Here is a 19,564-nt window from a genome sequence, read left to right on the forward strand (position 1 = left end):
CCCCAGTGCAGTCATTGCCCCTCTTTACCAATATACTACCAATGTGAGATACAGGAGAATATATCAGCTATATTTAGGGCCAGAAACAAATGAGTCTCATGCAAAAAGAATGAATCTTGGCAGATTTACTCAGAAACTGAACAGTTTCCCCTGACAATATTTGATGTTGGTTTTGGAGGGAAAAAGACTTCCATTTTGATTCCATTGAATCCTTGTTATGTGACAATCCGTACAGTTAAGCGGTGTGTTCCATTTGTGAAGGGTAATTTCTTCCATCTGCCTGAGTTTTATAAACCTGCCTCTTAAATTAGCAACTGCTTTCTTACTCAGTCAGGAATGGTACAATTGATCTGCTGAATCTCTTGTTGAATGAATAATGAACCATTTGATATTCAACAATCATAGAAATGCATTGAACTTACAGTACGAAAGTGAGCCAGTAAGTCAGCAGAATAGGTCTTCACTGGTTTTTACACGAGGTTACAGAAATGAACTAGTTATGTTAACAGTAATTCTCCTTTCTATTCCTTAAGATATTGTTTGATGCCGGGAAATTTGTAGCAGTGTTACAATGCACTGCAAATCTAATCACAGAAGAGAAATAGGTCATTGGACCCAACAACTACATGCTTCTGTTTAAGCTCCACATGGGTGTCCATCCATCTTCATTTCACTCTATTTCATATTCCTTTACTTCTTATGTATTGATCTGTTATCACTACAGATTGTTCTAACTATCTGCCCATATCACAAGGCATCAGGCCTCACATAGTTACAAACATCTGACTTTATTTGTGAACTGAGTTGATTAGAATGCTGCAGAATTAACAATGACCACTTTACTAAAGTTTTTCAGTTTGAAGATCTTTGTGATTTGCTCACCATGTGCTTCTGTTATTTTTGATCGGTGAAACCCAAAAATATAATTCAGGCTAAAATATCAGTTCATTGTCATAAGAGTTAATTTCAAATAGAAGCAAAATAAATATAAAACAATATTAAATTTACACCCAACATACTTCTCAACATTAAAACAGCAAAACTGTGTAACATCTGTCTTTTTAGAGACTCATGTTAATATATGAGATCTGCTTCGTTGCTATGATGTCTGAGTACATTTGAACTCAACAAATTGAATTGAAAAGGCTGTTTTCCAGGTTTAACCATCACCTTCTTTGGAGTAAAGAACATTGAAGCTCCTTTCGAGAGGCCTTTGTCTTTTACATATCAGACTCTATTTAAAATATTGACCTAAGCCTTAATACAGAAATAATACTTGGTTTAAATGATGTTCACTATTACTAATGTGTAACTTATACAGAAACCTGTATGACGCAAAACTAGGTGAGGTTATGAGGAAGATGCAAGAGACTTTAGACAAGTTGAGTGAGTGGCAAACGCATGGCAGGTACAACATGGCTAACTGTCAAGTTATACACTTTGCTGTGAAAAACAGAAAAGAATTGTATTATTTAAACAGTGGTATTTTGGGAAGTACAAATGTACAAAGAGATCTAGTTGTCCTTGTGCACCAGTCAATGAAAATACACAGAGATAACAAGGTGTAGAGCTGGATGAACACAGCAGGCCAAGCAGCATCAGAGGAGCAGGAAAGCTGATGTTTCGGGCCTAGACCCTTCTTCAGAAATGGGGGAGGGGAAGGGGGTTCTGAAATAAATAGGGAGAGAGGGGGAGGCGGATAGAAGATGGATAGAGGAGAAGATAGGTGGAGAGGAGACAGACAGGTCAAAGAGGCGGGGATGGAGCCAGTAAAGGTGAGTGTAGGTGGGGAGTTAGGGAGGGGATAGGTCAGTCCAGGGAGGACGGACAGGTCAAGGGGGCGGGATGAGGTTAGTAGGTAGGAGATGGGGGTGGGGCTTGAGGTGGGAGGAGGGGATAGGTGGGAGGAAGGACAGGTTAGGGAGGCAGGGATGAGCTGGGCTGGTTTTGCGATGCGGTAGGGGGAGGGGAGATTTTGAAGCTTGTGAAATCCACATTGATACCAATGGGCTGCAGGGTTCCCAAGCGAAATATGAGGTGCTGTTCCTGCAACCTTCGGGTGGCATCGTTGTGGCACTGCAGGAGGCCCAGGATGGACATGTCACCTGAGGAATGGGAGGGGGAGTTGAAATGGTTCGTGCCTGGGAGGTGCAGTTGTTTAGTGCGAACCGAGCGTAGGTGTTCTGCAAAGCGGTCCCCAAGCCTCCGCTTGGTTTCCCCGATGTAGAGGAGGCCACAACGGGAACAAAATACACAGGCAGGTGTAGCAAGCAATTGGGAAGATGAATGTTTTATTAGATGTCATTGCAAGTGGGTTTGCATTCAGAATCTGGAATGTCTTACTGCAGTTATACAGGGCTTTAGTGAGACTAACTCTAGATTATTGCATGCTGTTTTGGTCTCCCTACCTAAGAAAGAATGTACTTCTGGGGGAGTGCAGCAGAGGTTGTGAGGAAGGCAGGACAGTCCTATGACGAGAGATTGGTTCCATTGGGCCTGGATTGACAGAAGTTTAGAAGGATGAGAGGGGATCTGATTGAAATGTATAAAATTCTAACAGGGCTGGACAGACTACATGCAAAGAGGATGTTTTCCCTGATTAGAGAGTCTAGAGCCAGGGAATACAGTCTCAGGATACAAGGTATCATTTAGAACTGAGATGAGGAAAACATTTTTTACTTAGATGGTGGTGAGCCTGTGGAATTCTCTACCGCAGAAGGCCATGGAGGCCAAGAAACTGAATATATTCACAAAAGAAATCAATAATTTTTCAGATTTTAAAGTCATCAGAGATATGAGGAGAATGCAGGAATATGGCATTGAGATGGAGGATTAGGCATGATCATACTGCACGCTGCCACTGTTGATATTTCAATGTGAGGAAGAGATACTTTGTCAATCAGAATTCAACACAAATTTCTGGTGGATTAGCACAAATCTGCTGTTGTCCTCACTCAAACATCACTGTGAATTTAATGAGATTGCTGCTTTTGTATATTAATGACCAAATAAGCTTGCTGCAAACTTTTTTGGCCTGCTCCCTAACAATATGTATAACTTTTTAATGATACTCCTTTGATGCTATGCAACTGCTTTGGTTTAGAAAGGGAAGAGTTTAAATTGTGGAATCCAGGTAGGAAGGTGTAGGTTAGTAGGAAAGGGTTATTCAAGATTTTTAAAATTAGCTTTCTTTTCTCACTCTTTTTTTTCCCTTTTTTTTGTCTAATCTTCTCTTTATTTCTCTTTTTCTATCTGAGTTAACCTAAATCATTCTGGTTCCTTCTCCATCATGCCTCTATTTCTTTCTCAACCTTTAAATATAAGGCAATAAAATGTTAGTCCTGTCACTCAGCAAATTCCCAGATATTATGGGTTTGTACTTACAGCAATCTGGTTGACAAAATATTCGTCGACTGAAGGTGTATAGGACGGGCCGACGGGCTAAATGTTAATGATGATATTTGACAGCTGCATGAGTAAATAGATTAGTTTGGATGGGAAAATAGGCTGGGAAAGTTAATGAAGATACTCGACAAGCTGACGACCTTGAATGAGTCCTGTGAACATTCCTTTACAGGTAGAAGACAGCACCTGCAGCTTGTTTTTCTGTAGCTGCGTTTTCTGTACTAGGTAGCAGTTTTGTCTCCTGTAGAGATAGTAAGAACTGCAGATGCTGGAGTCAGAGATAACACAGTGTGGAGCTGGAGGAATACAGCAGGCCAGACAGCATCAGAGGAGCAGGAAAGCTGATGTTTCGGGTCAGGTAGTTGTTTTTTTCTGTGCCTGGCTGTTTGTTACACTGTACAAGACACAGGGAGTTTTGTTCCAAGTCACTGGACTTCACCTTGGACCAGGATTGTGAACGGTGCCAGGAACAACCTCAGCCTCCAGACCAGCCGCCGATTGAGCAGTGCCCGTCGTGCAGAAGGGCACGAGGCTTATTGTTTCTTTCCTCTATTTTTCATTCTTTTTATTTACTTAATAAATGTTCCTTTCCTTTTCGTCTTTCATTATTAGTCAATGAATGTTCATCTTTGAGCAAATTGCTGTTGTCAAATCTTTTCTTAATTTTTTTTAACTGAATCCGAAAAGAACCGTTTGGATACACTCTGTGACCCAAGACAGAAGGGTGAAGGGGCATTTCATGAGATAATGCTCCATTAATATATGGATCAGTAATTGGTTCTGGCATTCAAGCAGGTGGGAATGTGAATTGCTGCAATATCAATGCTTAGTAGGTCAGACTGGACTCAAAGCCTTCTATATCAAGATGAGATCAATCTTCTTGGTGATGGTCTTTTTGTTAGTCAAACATTGCTGTTAACAGCCTCTGCCTACTTTCTTGGTTACCCCCTTAAATTTCTGCAACATTTTTAAAACTTGAGATATTTGGCAAAACAATCTTGACCTATGATATTTATTAGGATTCTTCTCTGGGAGGTTTACTCAGTTATCATCCACAATACAATACTATGAGCTGCTTTAACCAGAGTCTATTATCACCATACTCTTTGGCTCATGAAAATGGGCATTCTTTTAGAAAGTAGCTAACACTGCTGCATTTTTGCCCTTGCAATGTTAGCTCAGTTAAAAGTTCATGAAGAAATATGTATGTTTTGTTTCATGCTTTAAGCCAATACTGTTATTAGCAGTAAGAAGCCAGTCTGGAAAATCTCAGGTTATGATGTCTGTACATATGATGTTCCTGAGGCTGCTTACTCCTTATTTCAAAATAAGGCTCTTCAACACCTTTTATATTGCAAGACTCTTTGTTTACATTCATATAGTGTAGGTTATCCAATATAAATCTCTTGTGGAATGTCTAAGACCTCCCCTCTTCATACTCTTTTCAGAATGGTGTGTTCTTTCTTATTGATGTCAGAGTCATGTGATGAGTGCATCATTGTGATATACATGAATCTCTTGTGCCACAGTGCATACAGAAAGATTTTATATTTTGATGCAGTATGTCATGAAATCATATTGGTATTGGATTCTTAAAGTTTATGATATCTGAAACTGGAAGATGGAGGAGTAGCTTGCCCTTAGGTTTATTCTAATATACTCTGTAACCATTGATAAAAAAATAAAATTTTCCATTCAGTTTGTCCCCTTCTACTCTCTTATACAGCAAATATTAAGTGTAGGCAATCCTCTCTTTGAAATAGCAATGTGCAGCATTCAAAAACGAAACATTGAAGTTTTGGCTGAAGTTCAGTATGTTGAATATGTCTGATGAGTGTGGGTAGCTCTTTCTCATGGCGTTATATTCCACAGATCTATGCAATCAGCTAATTTAATGATGATTATGGTCATGGAAGGAGATTTCGCAAAAGAGTTAAAAACAGGTATGACAATTTGCATTTGATTGCACGGTTTATGCATCTGGAAAAATCAATATCATATCAATTCATTGCAAGATGATCTGGAATTGCAAAAATGTTATGGTATCCACTGCCAAAAATTTAACTATCTCATATGCATTACTTACAAAATATATGTAGCAGACAGCTTTAAGTACTGTAATGAAATTTTCCAACAGATAGATAAAAGACCATACACAAAAACAGAAATTGCTGGAAAAGCTCAGCAGGTTTGGCAGCATCTGTGGACAGAAATCAGAGATAATGTTTTGGGACCAGTGACCCTTCGCCAGAGCTGATGGTAGCTTGGAAAATGTTGGTTTATATTGCAGAAGGTGGGGTGGGGGGAGAGGGTAAGAAGAAAACAATAGGTGGGTACAGTATCTGCAATTCTTTTGGTTTTTAGATAAAAGGCTAAGTCCACAGAGCTGTACAGCACGGAAACAGGTCCTTCGATCCAACTCATCCGTGCCGACCAGATATCCTAAATGAATCTAGTCCCATTTGCCAGCATTTGGCCCATATCCCTCTAAACCCTTCCTATTCATGTACCCATCCAGGTGCCATTTAAATGTTGTAATTGTACCAGCCTCCCCCACTTCCTCTGGCAGCTGATTCCACACATGCACCACCCTCTGTGTGAAAAAGTTGCCCCTTAGATCCCTGTTAAATCTTTCCCCTCTCACCTTAAGCCTATGCCCTGTAGTTTTGGACTCCCCCACACCAGGGAAAAGGCCTTGCCTGTTCACCCTATCCATGCCCCTCGTGATTTTATAAACCTCTATATGGTCACAGCATGATATGACAACCAGATCGTTTGGCTCGAATGGTTTTAATTGAGCCATGAACTTTGAGGAGAACAGCCCTGCACTTTTACAAAATAGTGCCAACGATTTTTAAAAATAAAATACATATATCCACCTAAGAACCTTCTTTTTAATCGCATAATTGCTGCAGTACAGGAGGCCATTCAGCCCAGCTGCTCTAGTTCTCTTACTAGTGCCAAGCTCATGCCTGTTTTCCATATCCCTGCACACCATTTCTATACAAGTAACCACCCAATGCCCTCATGAATGTCTCAATTGAACCAGCCTCCACATGTCTTAAAATAATCTTCACTGGGGATTCCACATTCAACAGACAACACCCAAACCAAACAGAATTCCTTTGAGGAGAAATCATTAATATTGCAATAAAAATGCCAGAGATATGGCTTTCCAAACATTTATTCATTGAATCCTGGAGCATGTAAGTTTGCACGTAGGATCCTTATTTGAGGAAGGATATAAATAAAATTGAAGGTACCGAAACTGTGGTGCACAATCAGCATGGGAGATAAACCAATGTCACGTCCTTGACCAAAGATTGGGAATGGGAATCACTTCAGCAAAACAGGAAAAGACAGACTGAACGTGTTTCACAAAATATGGAATGGACTGGTGGGAATTGGCAGAAACTAGCAGCTGATGCTCTCTGGCAGTAATAAAATGTGAGTAGTCATCTATGCAAACTGCAAAGGTCTATGTTTCTAGGTCAGTGTATCAACAATCTTTCACCCTGAAGACAATTCCACAATGGAGGACAGTACCAAAGAAAATAGCCACAGGCCCATCAGTTAAGGTGATTATTTCTATTTAAAAGTTTTCATTATTAGTGCTATCAGTCAGTAGGCCATAACTATTTCAGTAAGTACCGCCTATATAAATGTTAGCCAAGTATGGATATTACTCTGTGATGCTAACACAATGAAAAAGCAAAATCATGGCCTTTTAAACCTTGATTCAACCTGCAAATCTTCTGAAATGTTAGAAGATTGGATGCAATTGAACTCAACTAGGACCACAATCTGTTGGAGATGTCTAATGTTTTTCAGTGAGGCTGGTATACACCCATTGAAATATTTCTAACAATATTTGGGTTCCTCTTTTGCCTTATGGCTGGAAATACGAATTTGCATACAATCGGTGTGCTATTGCAAGCGCAGAATGTTTTGAAGAAGCCATCTTTGTAGATGTGCTCACACAATTTTAGAATTACAATTTTAGGCTTACAATTTAAAGTGGGAATTAGAGAAAAGCTGTCCAGAAAAGGCTGACAAGTTTGAACTATCAGTTAGAGGAATCAATAGTGTAAGGGCATCCTTAAGCCCTAGACAAATTCATTCCCTACACTAAAAAGGGACATTTGGTTGGGTTGGACTTGTAATCCAGAGAATGTGAGTTTAAATCCTACATTCAGTTGGAGAATTTGAATTCAGTATTTTTCAAAAAATGTGAAAGTTAAAAAAAGGTAATAGCAGTAACAATGACCACAAAGATATTGAGCTAATGTAATAGCACAATTGCTTCAATTAAATTCTCTGAAAAATTGAATTTGCACTCTTCATGACCTCAGGTCACTCAAATATATTTTACAGCCAATTCCGTACTTTTGAATTGTAACCACTCTTGTCAAGTCAGAAAACACAGCAGCCAAATTGTACTCAGAGACAATGTACAAATGGCAATTCAGTAAATGACCAGAAAACACAGTACATCAGACATTCCAATAGTCTTAAACCATGTAAAAAGAATACTTTTGCTAATATCAGGCATTATCGCCAAGCCACAGACTTAGGCGGGTCCAACAAACCATCAAATCTTGCAAGAGAAAGCGGCACATCACCTGAAATAACGGTTAATTATTGGATTAGGCAGATCAGTAGTTGACCATGAGAACACATTTTTAATACTACTTAAGGTTAAGTCATTATTTCACAAATTCCATGCTGGTGACATCATCAGTGGAGCCTTCAATGACGCGATGTTATTGTACTCCACTTGGAATTTATACTGTCCGGTCCATTATAGTGAGTGGTGTCATTTCTGGTTTTGATCTGTATTGGTTTATATATGGGGTCCAATTCTATATATTTGTTGACTGAAGTATGGGTGGAGAACCATGCCCCTAGGAATTCCCATGCGTGTCTATGTTTGGCTTAGGCTACTATGGTTATTTTGTCCCAGTTAAACTGATGGCCTTCATTGTCTGAATGTACAGATTTGAGGAGAGTTCATCGTGCCGTTTTGCTGCTAGCTGATGTTCGTGTATTCTGATGGACAGACAGGAAGGAAACGAGCCATCAGAATATATGAACAACAGCTAGCAGCACCCATACTTCAATCAACAAACATATAGAATTGGACCCCATATACAAACCCAAATAGATCAAAACCTGAAATGACAATACTCACCATAATGGACTGACCGGACAGTATAAATCCCAAGCGGAGTAGAACAACATCGCTTCATTGGAGGCTCCACTGATGATGTCACCATAGCGGAGGGAGGATGATATGTGTTAACCAGCGGCAAGTTTCCTTACCATGTTTAATCTGAAGCCATGAGGCTTCATGGTGCCCAGGGTCAATGTTGAAGACTGCCAGGGCAATTCTCTCCTGACTGTATACCACTGTGCTCCCACCTCTGCTATCTCTGTCCTGCCAGTGAGACAGAACGTATCCAGGGATGGTGATGATGGAGTTTGGGACATAGTAAAGTATGATTCTGTGACTTTGACTATGTCGGGCTGTTGTGTGACTAACTTGTGAGTCAGCTCTCGTAATTTTGGCACTAGACCCCAAATGTTAGGAGGAAGGCCTTTGTAGGGTTGACAGGGCTCTTTCTACTGTTGTCTTATGTGACTTGTTTGATCGGCAACAAAGAGTCCATTTTGTTACAAATCTGGCTGAAAGTGAATTTGTCAAAAGTGGTTTATTTGAGCCACACTGTGGGACATGGCCAAGTTGCACCTAAAGAAGTGAAAATAAGGGCTAGTTTGGATTTTTCTGTGCCGAGGACAAAATGTGAAAAATATATCTTCATAAGTGGATTTTCTTGGAGGCTTGTTTGAAACGTCAGCACTGGTACTTACACGTTTGCCACATCTATTAAAGAAAGGCAGAACATTTGAATGACATCAAGAATGACGGAGTGTCTTTGTCAACTTGAAAGCTGTGCTAGCAATGCCTGGAGCCTAACATTGCGTGTTTTAAATTGTTTTCTGTGGCAAGAAGAATTATGAAAAATCTTAAAATGTGGCTTCCAGTGAAGAAAAATCTTGGCTTTGTGATGCATACTGTAAATATTTTGCACAAATAAAATAATTGCTGGATTTCTGGCAACAAACAAAACAGAACTTTTTGACTGGAAATATCACTGAAGATACATCACTGTTTACTTTTTGCTTACTTGGAAGTATTCTGTCATATTTGAATAATAAGGACTCCACAAAACTGTATAAAAACCGAAATAACTGCAGATGCTGGAAATCAGAAACAAAAGCAGAGATTGCTGGGAAACCTCAGCAGGTCTGACAACATCTCAAAGATTCTGAGGAAGGGTCACTGGACCTGAAGCATTAACTCTGATGTCTCTCCACAGATGCTGCCTGACCTGCTGAGCTTTTCCAGCAATTTCTGTTTTTCATAGAATCCCTACAGTATGGAAACAGGCCCTTTGGCTAAACAATCCACACCGACCCTCAGAGCATCCCGCCCACACCCATCCCTCTAATCTACACATCCTTAAACACTATGGGCAATTTAGCATAGCCAATCCACCTAGCCTGCACATCTTTGGATTGTGGGAGGGATCTGGAGCACCTGGAAGAAACCCACACAGACACTGGGAGAATGTGCAAACTCCACACAGACAGTCACCCAAGGGTGGAATTGAACTGGGTTCCTGGCGCTGTGAGGCAGCAGTGCTAACCACGGAGCCACCATGCCACCAGACTAGAATCGAACCAAGGTCCCTGGTGCTGTGAGGCAGCAGTGCTAACTACTGAGCCACCATTATAGCCCCTTTGTTCCACAAAATTACTTCTAACCACAGGTACCATAATTATTGGTTTTAACTTCTGTGGCAAAGATAAAGCATTTTTGCTCACGACGAATTATTTATTAAATTCTTCCATACTGGGTGGAGTGGTAGAGATAGAGTGAGTGTGAGGTAGAAAAGACTTAACCTGGCACTTAACCTGATGCAATGGAGAAGGTCATTAACCTTCTTATGGCACTGCTGGACGTTCCTCCACATGTGATGGCAGTGACTCTGGTTGCAACTTCGGTTCAGACGACCAGGGTCTGGTGGCATGACCGCCTTTGCATGTCCTTCAGGAAGAGGACACCCCTCTTTTGCACTATCCCTCAACATGACCTGCAGGTCCCTGTTAGAGAATCATGATGCCATCAGCCCCATCTCTGACATGTTCAGATTCTGTCAGTCAACAAGCAGGGAAGCTTGGAATGCCAGCGTTCGCCTGTGTACACAGAGGCCTTTCAAAGATGGCACGGATGCAGAGAATGCCAGTGTTACGCCAGAGTTGTTCCAGGAATGGTGCATGGTAAGATAGGGCTGGGACTTGATATGAAAGTTGCCGTAGGAAGGTATTTAAATAAGGCAAGTTTTGGAAGTTATAGGGAGACAGCTTGTTAAAAACCCTCCAAAAAAACTTGACACAATGTGAACAGAATCAAAAAAAGCCACAAAATTCAAACCTTTAAAACTGTGCCCTCAGCAAAGTTGGGTGGGCTGAAGGATGGGGTGGGGTGGGGGAAATGGGGGGATAGGGTAGTCAAGGAGGGGAGGTGCAAAGACAAACTTTTAAAAAACCAACAATATCTGTTGATAGATATTGGATATCTATACTATTAAATAATATACATATAACTCTCTTGACCAAATAACATTCTCATATAAGCTAAAGGGAATGGCTAAGACTGAGAATATTATTTATTTATTTAGGAATAAAGCTGATATGTATTTAAAAGGGTGGAATACTAGCGGAGAAAACAGGATTAGTCAAATGGCTTCCATTTGTGATTTACACTTTTATGAAATTACAATTGCTGGTATTAGCAAATGAAAGTTTAGTATGATATTCTTTCGAGTCATATTGTATTAAAATAAATGCATTGACTTGTGCATTGAAATAACAGACAGAGGAATAATATACCAACACAAAGCAGGTAACTTTATTGGGTGAAACATGTTTGAAAGGAATTGGTAGTCTCCTGAAATCAAAATAAGCAAAAGAAAATCATGTGAGGTATCAAATGGATTTCCAATCCATGCAGTGATATAAGTTAAAAATACCCATGTTAAATGTTCAGCAGTAGTATCGCAATAGCTATTTTAATTATCCTTTCAACTGTCTTAAATTGAAAGACATAGGCAGAATCTGCTTGGTCTTGCAGCGACAGGCTGTGAGACAGGACTGGTACCAGCAACATTTGAAAGTTGCAATGTGTTCCTGTCTCAAAGCAATCTTGTTAGAGGCAAAACCTGGCCAATGGTTATACCTCAATGAAAAGCAGTGAAACAGATTATTTGAGATTTAACTCATTGCCATGCGTGAACCCTTACTGTGGACAAATTGGCTGCTTAAGTTACAAGTGACTACTCCTCAAAAATACATCACTGGTTGTGCAGCTCTTTGAGACATTGGGAAACCATGAAATATGCATTATTCAATAAAATTACTTCTTGACATGTAAAGTCAGGTTGAAGTTAAAATTATATTGTTACAATTACATATTAACATATAAGTTAACACTACTGGAGAAGTCATTAGAATTCCAGTGTCAGGCTTCACTACACTGTCATGAAAATATATTATCAGTGTAAAATCTAGTGTTGCCAACAGAAAAAACACAGTAGGTGTTTGTGTAGAAGATAACAATTTATGTGTTGAAAATAGTGGGTAATCTTATGTGCAAATGATCATACGAATAATCTTATTCTGGGGAGTGCATTTGCCACTAATCCAATCCTGATGTTTATGTTTTGGATTCTTCAGTGCTGCTTACTTCTTCGGGCCTCCTAAGTCACTTGTTCTCAGACTCCAGATTTCCTGCTCATCTATCTCAGATTTCCTGATTCCTGCTCCCTGTCTGCATCAGTGGAATAGTTGCTCTGCATTAAAATCAAATTTCATTTGCAAAGTGCGGTGAATAAGGGTGTTCTTCATACTTATAGGTCATAGTTTAGAAGGAATGATCTCACTCTGTGAATTCTGTGATCTGTGAACATGTGTCAGCTTAAACACACGTATAGCCTATATGCTATTGTTAATAGTCTTTTTCATGTGACATTAAAGTTGGTTCGCTTGTCTGAAATACCTCAATAATAATAAGGTTCAGCACAACACAGAAATCTTGCAGGGAGATAGTAAGAACTGCAGATGCTGGAGTCAGAGATAACACAGTGTGGAGCTGGAGGAACACAGCAGGCCAGGCAGCATCAGAGGAGCAGGAAAGTTGACATTTTGGGTCGGGACCCTTCTTCAGAAAAGGGTCAGAAAATTTCTGATGAGTCACGACCTGAAACATCAACTTTCCTGCTCCTCTGATGCTGCTTGTCCTGCTGTGTTCCTCCAGCTCCACACTGTGTTATCACAGAAATCTTGCAAACCTGATTACAGTATTGTCATTGTTACATATATTGCTGTTAGTGTTATTTTAGGCATTTTAAATTGAAAAAATTCCTTATTTTCATAACATTATGTTTTAATAAATTAAGCCTTGACAGTCACAATGATGGCCTAACATTATCTTCAAAGTTATATTCCTAACCTAGCTTAGTGAAGTTAGTTGATTGTAGATGTTTGGCAAGCACATTTCCTTGTCCATAATTGAAGCTTCTGCATAAAGATAGCATTAAAAAGAAATACAGGAAGGAATAAGGGAACATTTGTGCTTTAAAATTCCCCAAAATGCGCGGACAAAAAAAAAATCACCAACTCAGCATCTGTGTTGCACTTTGTTGACTGTCAAAAAACATGTTACTGTACAGCTCCTAAACGTAGATGAATGTAACAAATGAACTGTTAGCCTCAGAAGGCAGAGAAGCAGTGTCATAATGAAGATCTGGAAAATATTCTGCAATGTTTGTGACATTAGGTACTGAGTACGCTTTTAACTTAGAATCTCCATTTAACAGAGCCATGTTTAAGAATGAAATATAAAATGAGAATCCTGTGCTATTCTGCAAGGTTGACTTGACAGCTGTGCCACCCGTGCTGTATATTGTTATGTTTTGCAGCGGATAGGCATTCGCCTTAGGATTTGTCACACAGAGATTTTTCAGGCCAAAGATGACAAGATATTCTGTAAGTACGGCATTAGGACTGCACAAAGACAACCTGAGGTTTGGAACTGATGAGTAGTTCAGCAACAGCCCCAGAGTAGCAGTATCTGACACCCATACGACTAATTCACTGCCGTAGCTGAAGGTTGGGCTGGCCTTGTCGATTTCTTGAGACGAGACAGTCTTACAGTTGCATGCAAGGTTGGCAAGAGCAAACCCACAGTCTGGGATGCTAGAGAAGCAGCTGCAATTGCGGAAGTTACTTTCTTTTTGAAAGATGAGTGTGTGGTTACTGCTTCTCACCAAAGCCACACAGACACAGCACCACAGTCCAACAAAGAATGCCACCTGGTCTGGCTCAGAACCAGTCAGCTTCATGTTTACGACATTACGTTATAAAACCTGATGGAGAGTTACCATTCTTTCACAGAGCCTGAAACAAACAAAAGAGGATGTGGTTATAACTATTTCTTTATCATTGTGCAGTTATTTAAAAATAACACTGAAGGGTTGGTGGCATAGTGGTAATGTCACTGGCCTACTAATCCAGAGGCCCAGTGCTAATGCTCTACGGATGTAAGTTCAAATCTGACAATAGCAGCTGCATTTGCTGAAACTGCACAGACAAAAAGTATTACAGATATTTACATTCAACTGCAACCTCAACCACATCCAAATTATCTGTCCAAAAATTCAGCACTTTCATACTCTTGCAAATAGCATTCCTGTGTGGGTGAGACAAGGGTAATTGATTGCTTGGGCCCCATTCCTTTCTATTCCAAAATAGAAAGACTCTGCTCAGTGCCTTCTAGCAGTAGCTCATTCAAACTCGTGCACCCTTTGAAGAATTTTGGGTGATGATGTCTTGTCAGCAGTTTAATTCTTAACAACATTAAGGTTTCAACTTCAATCTCTGATGATGGCGATGAAGACACAATTGACTTCAGTGCTTTGAGCTAGTGATCAATAGAACAACTCATCCAGGGTTCCCACTCCTGATCATAAACAACTAACATGATATGAAATTGTCTTGTGTTCAGTGAGTACAGATTCAGGCTTGACTTTTAGTGCTCCTACTGATATAATAAAACAAAACAACAAACTGCAGATGCTGGAAATCTGAAACTCAGCAGGTCTGGTAGTATCTGTGGAGAGAAAGCAGAGTTAACATTCCGGCCTAGTTCTGAAGAAGGGTCACTGGGCTTGAAATGTTAACTCTGCTTCCTCTCCATAGATGCTGCTGGACGTGCTGAGTTTTGCCAGCAATTTCTATATTTGCTCCTAATGACGCAACTGTGTGGCTTGACATCAAATACAGCTCAAGCTTGTATGTAAAGAATTAAATGGTGGAAAAACAACTAAATCAACGCCGCTATGAAAAAGATTTGTTTGATAACTATGATATTGCAGTTTGTGCACTGGGTGGGAAAATGCTGACTGAATAACCACTTGGCCAAACACCTGTCCTCGGGTGCAAAAATGACCACATGATTTTGATCACTTGCTGTTTCAATTCACCATCTTGCTGTCATACTTATATTTCTGTTTTAAGTCTCCTGCAGTCTTCCAGTGAAGCCCAATTCAAGCTGCAGTAATTTTTCCAGTTAGGCATTTTACAACCTTTTGGACTCCAGATTACATCACATAACCATTATAGGTCAATACCGTCTTGAGATGTACCTTGTTATGATCCCAGCTGATGGTATTAATGGCTAAGTCATACCACAGGACAAAACCTGGCCTGATTGATTTATTTTATCATTCACTGAAACAGAATACCTCAAGCTACAAAGTTTCTTTAACAACCAAACAGTTTTATTACACAAGTAATGAGAAGAAAAAGAAAGCTATCTAGAGATAGAATTTCAAAACATCCAACAAAAAAGGCTTCAATCTATTCCCCAACATCATTACTTTACAGTGATTCAAATCTAGAGAAATTATACCACCAAATGAAATATTACATTCAATTTAACTGATTATCCTCAGTTTCTGTTCTGTGAACTGTGCTGCTGTCTTACATTAGTACTGTCAAAATCAAAAGCTTAGTCATTTCAGGTTCTAACATCCAGAAGACTTTGAACCAATCAGTCCTGGTCTGGAAGCTGCAGGAATTAAACTTTTCTGCTCCAAACACAATTTCTGTCAGGGAGAGGTATTAGAGACTTGCATCTGATCCCAGTCAGGGCTCACCAGACTATCAAAAAACACTCAGTCTTGGTGAAGGGGTACTGGTGGTGTTGCTGGATGTCTGAGGAGTGACGGTGTTGCTAGATAAAGAGAGAGTGGCAGTGTTGCTGAGTGGTAGGTGAGTGGCAGTGTTGCTGTGTGGTGGGAGAGTGGCGGTGTTGCTGTGTGGTGGCGGAGTGGCGGCGTTGCTGTGTGGCGGGGGAGTGGCAGTGTTGCTGTGTGGCGGGGAGTGGTGGTGTTGCTGTGTGGCGGGGGAGTGGCAATGTTGCTGTGTGGCGGGGGAGTGGTAATGTTGCTGTGTGGTGGGGGAGTGGCAGTTTTGCTGGATGACAGAAGAGTGGTGGTGTTGCTAGGTGAACGGAGAGTGACACTGTTTCTGTGTGGAGGGGGAGTGGTGGTATTTCTGGGTACTAGTGATGTTGCTGTGTGAAAGGGGAGTGACAATCTTCCATAAACACTTCAAAGGTTCCCTGCTCTCTGACACATTCTGGATTAAGTTCTGGAAGAACTGTTAGATCTAGATTTTTTTTGGAAGACACTTCACAAAAGTAAATGACACCCTTATGCCACTGTTTTAAAATCCAAATTCTAAAAATGACTTGTGTCTCCTTGCTTGGGATGAATTTCTGCTGTGCCCCCTGAATTACCCCTAGAAAGCCCTGTCATTGCTGCCCCACCATCTCCCTGCTAGCCTCCTCTTCCAATCAGCTCTGGCTAGCTCCTCCCTCATGTCTTTTAGTTACCTTTACGCAATTGTAATACCATTACATCTGATTCCAGCTTCTCCCTCTCAAACTGCAGGGTGAATTCTACCATGTTATGTTCACTGCCCACTGGGGGTTCCTTCACCTTAAACTCTCTAATCAAGTCTGCCTCATTTCACATTGCTAAATCCACAATTGCCTATTCCCTAGTGGGCTCTATCACAAGTTGCTTCAAAAAAAAACCTTCTTGTAGACATTTCACAATTTTTTTCTTGAGATCCACTGATTTTCCCAGTTCACCTGCTTATTGAAGACCCCATGATTATTGAAATTATGCCTTTCTTCACGCTTTTTCTCTCTCCAGATTTATTTTCTACACAACATCCTGACTATTGCTAGGAGGCCTGTCATAATTTCCATTAGGGTCTTACTTACTTTGCGGTTCCTCAACTCTACCCACACTGACTGTACACCTTCTGACTCTATTTCACCTCTTGCTATCAATTTAATTTAATTTCGTACTAGCAAGGCAATCCGCGCCCACTGCCCCTCTGCCTACCCTTTCGATAGGATGTGTATCTTTGGATATTTAGCTTACATCCCCTTGCAGCCACATCTCTGTCATATCCACAACATTATATCTGCCAATTTCAATCTGCACTATAATCTCAATTTCATTGTTTTGTATAATGTGTGTATTTAAGTATAACATTTTCAGTCCTGTGTTGACTACCCACCCTTCTCATAGCTGTCCCCTTATCTACTGTGCCTGAAGTTGGATTCCTGACACTTGCCATACTCTCTGGCCTATTACTTATTCTGGAAACTTTAATAACATCTGCTGAGCCCTCATTCGCTTTAACTTTTTCCATGCAATTATTTAGTTTAAAGCCCCGTCCACAGCTCTAGTTATGTGATTCATCATGATTCAGGTGGAGCCTGTCCCATCAGAATAGCTCCTTCCTTCCACAGTACTGGTGACAATGTCCCATAAAGTTGAACCTGTTCTTTTTGACACCAATCTTTGAGCCACATGTTTAATCTTGTTGACTCTGTGCCAATTTGCTTATGATAGTGATTCAGAAATTATTGTGTTTTTGATATTAAGGTAGTTCTCTCACCTCATGTTGGTATATCAGATCAAAAGGATTGGATCCTATGGATTCAGTAGGTGCATCCCTAATGAGAAAAAATAACAAGGGAATTCCTCTAATCACTCATAAGGACATTCTTGGCAATAAGCTATTATCATGGTCTTCAAAGTTTCATGTCATTTTTGAAATGTATTTTGAGATTGTGCATAATATGTGAATCTAAACTGTTTTATTTGCAAACTAATCATAATTTCTTCGAATATTTATGAGATAAAATTTGAGCCTTGATCTGATTGTGTCTCTTGTCCCTATCTTGTAAATATTGAATTAATTTTTCCATGACTATTTTTGTATTCATTCTCCCTAAAGTCCTTACATCAGGAAATCTTGCAGCAATATCCATAATTGATATGATTGATACTGGTTTCCATTCTTGGTTTTAGGTAGGAGTACAATGTAATCTATGAAGACACTGCCAAACAATTCTTTGAAAGCTGGTATCAGGAGCAAGTTTAATCGATAGTTGGAATATCTCCACTACTGGCATGCCTGGCCAATAAAATTGTTTTAAGATTTTAGCCTATATTTTCTCAATATGCAAGGGATCCTCCATTGGAATTTTATGAGCCACTCAAAACATTTTGATACGATACTCCAATTGGACTACAACTTATAGAACTCCAGTCCTCGATGGCTGATATTTAAGGTGATCTCATTTTCCTCATTAGAGCATTACTTTTCAAATAATAACTTCCAAACATTGTTCTGATTCAATTCCTGAGTCGGCTGTTCATAATATGCTCACAATTCAGGATCCATTTGTTGATATCTATTAGAGATATTGGGCTAAATGTGTCCACTTCTTCTTTTAGCCTTCAATTTTTTTATTTAAGTTTTCAAAAAATTGTATCCCACAAATGAATTTCGAAGTAATCTTCCTCCTCTTCCTGTCTAATTCTATGGACTTGAGATCTAATCACAACATAGTCAGGAAACAATCCAGGATGTTTCTCCTCTAGCATTCCTGTAGCATTCCTTTTATGTCCACTGTTGTTCCACCGTACAGAGTGAGACCAATATCTTTGCACCAGCCAGGTTATTTCCCAAGATAAATCAATTCCTTCTATAGGGATGTGTTTCTCTACTCAAACCACAACTTCTCCATTTATGAAATCACTCTTCAATCTAACTCTATGAAATGGGACCATTTTGCAATCTTGATGTATGCCTCCAATTAATATATTCTCTTACTTTTTATCACATTCTCATAGAATTCCTACAGTGGAGAAGCACTCGATATTCGGCCTATTGTGTCCACACTGACCCTCCGATGAGCATCTCATCCAGACCCACCACTCCACCCACCTACCCTGTGACCCTGCATTTCCCATGGCTAAATCACCTATCCTGCAGATCCCTGGACACAATGGGACAATCTAGCATGGCCAATCCACCTAGCCTGCACATCTTTGGACTGTGGGAGGAAACTGGAGCATCCGGAGGAAACCCACACAGAGACAGAGAGAACCTGCAAACTCCACACAGACAGTCACCTGAATCAAACTGGGGTCCCTTGTGCTGTGAGGCAGCAGTGCTAATCACTGAACCACTGTGCCACCCCAAAACATAAAAGCATGTATTGAAAATATAGTTGTTTGGATTTGAGACCTTCTCCACAATCTCCTACATGCTGCAGCAGAGACATACCTTCTGCACTGCCATCCCTACTTAACTCCATAGCAGATTGGGAAATTGCATCCATGTAACCATTGTCATCTGGTTCACTAATGTCCTTTTAAGGAAGGAAATCTAACATGCTTACCTGGTCTCACTATATGTGACTCTGCATTGACAGAAATGTGGTTGACTCTTAACTACTCTCTGACATGCTTGAGCAAGTCATTCAGTTCAAGGGTAGTAAGTGTTGGTCCAGCCAGCACCATCCACAAAAAGAAATCAAGATTATTGGAGGTGGATTTGGTGTACCAACATCATAAAATGACCTATTGTGAAATACTGGCAGATTTCACTTCAAATTCATCTTGGAGACCTGTTTCCTCATCTCACTGTCACTTTTACTTAG

General features: G+C 40.1%; 1 protein-coding gene across 6 annotated transcripts in view; it reads right to left on the minus strand.

Moving 5' to 3' along the window:
- Positions 1–11,361: 11,361 nt before the first annotated feature.
- Positions 11,362–19,564, minus strand: part of LOC109928468 (uncharacterized protein C21orf62) — a 48,471-nt gene continuing 40,268 nt past the window's right edge. For 5 of the 6 annotated variants that reach the window (XM_048602753.1, XM_048602752.1, XM_048602755.1 and 2 more), the window contains one exon: positions 11,362–13,926. In XM_048602753.1, coding sequence (XP_048458710.1) covers positions 13,203–13,871 — 669 coding nt within the window. In that variant the 5' untranslated portion in view covers positions 13,872–13,926 and the 3' untranslated portion in view covers positions 11,362–13,202. Of the gene's footprint in view, positions 13,927–17,508; positions 17,548–19,564 lie in introns of those variants that run through there. The other variant, XM_020528414.2, reaches the window with a different exon arrangement.

This window comes from Rhincodon typus, chromosome 11 (genome assembly GCF_021869965.1).
Source record: "Rhincodon typus isolate 14 chromosome 11, sRhiTyp1.1, whole genome shotgun sequence".
Lineage (NCBI taxonomy): Eukaryota > Metazoa > Chordata > Chondrichthyes > Orectolobiformes > Rhincodontidae > Rhincodon > Rhincodon typus.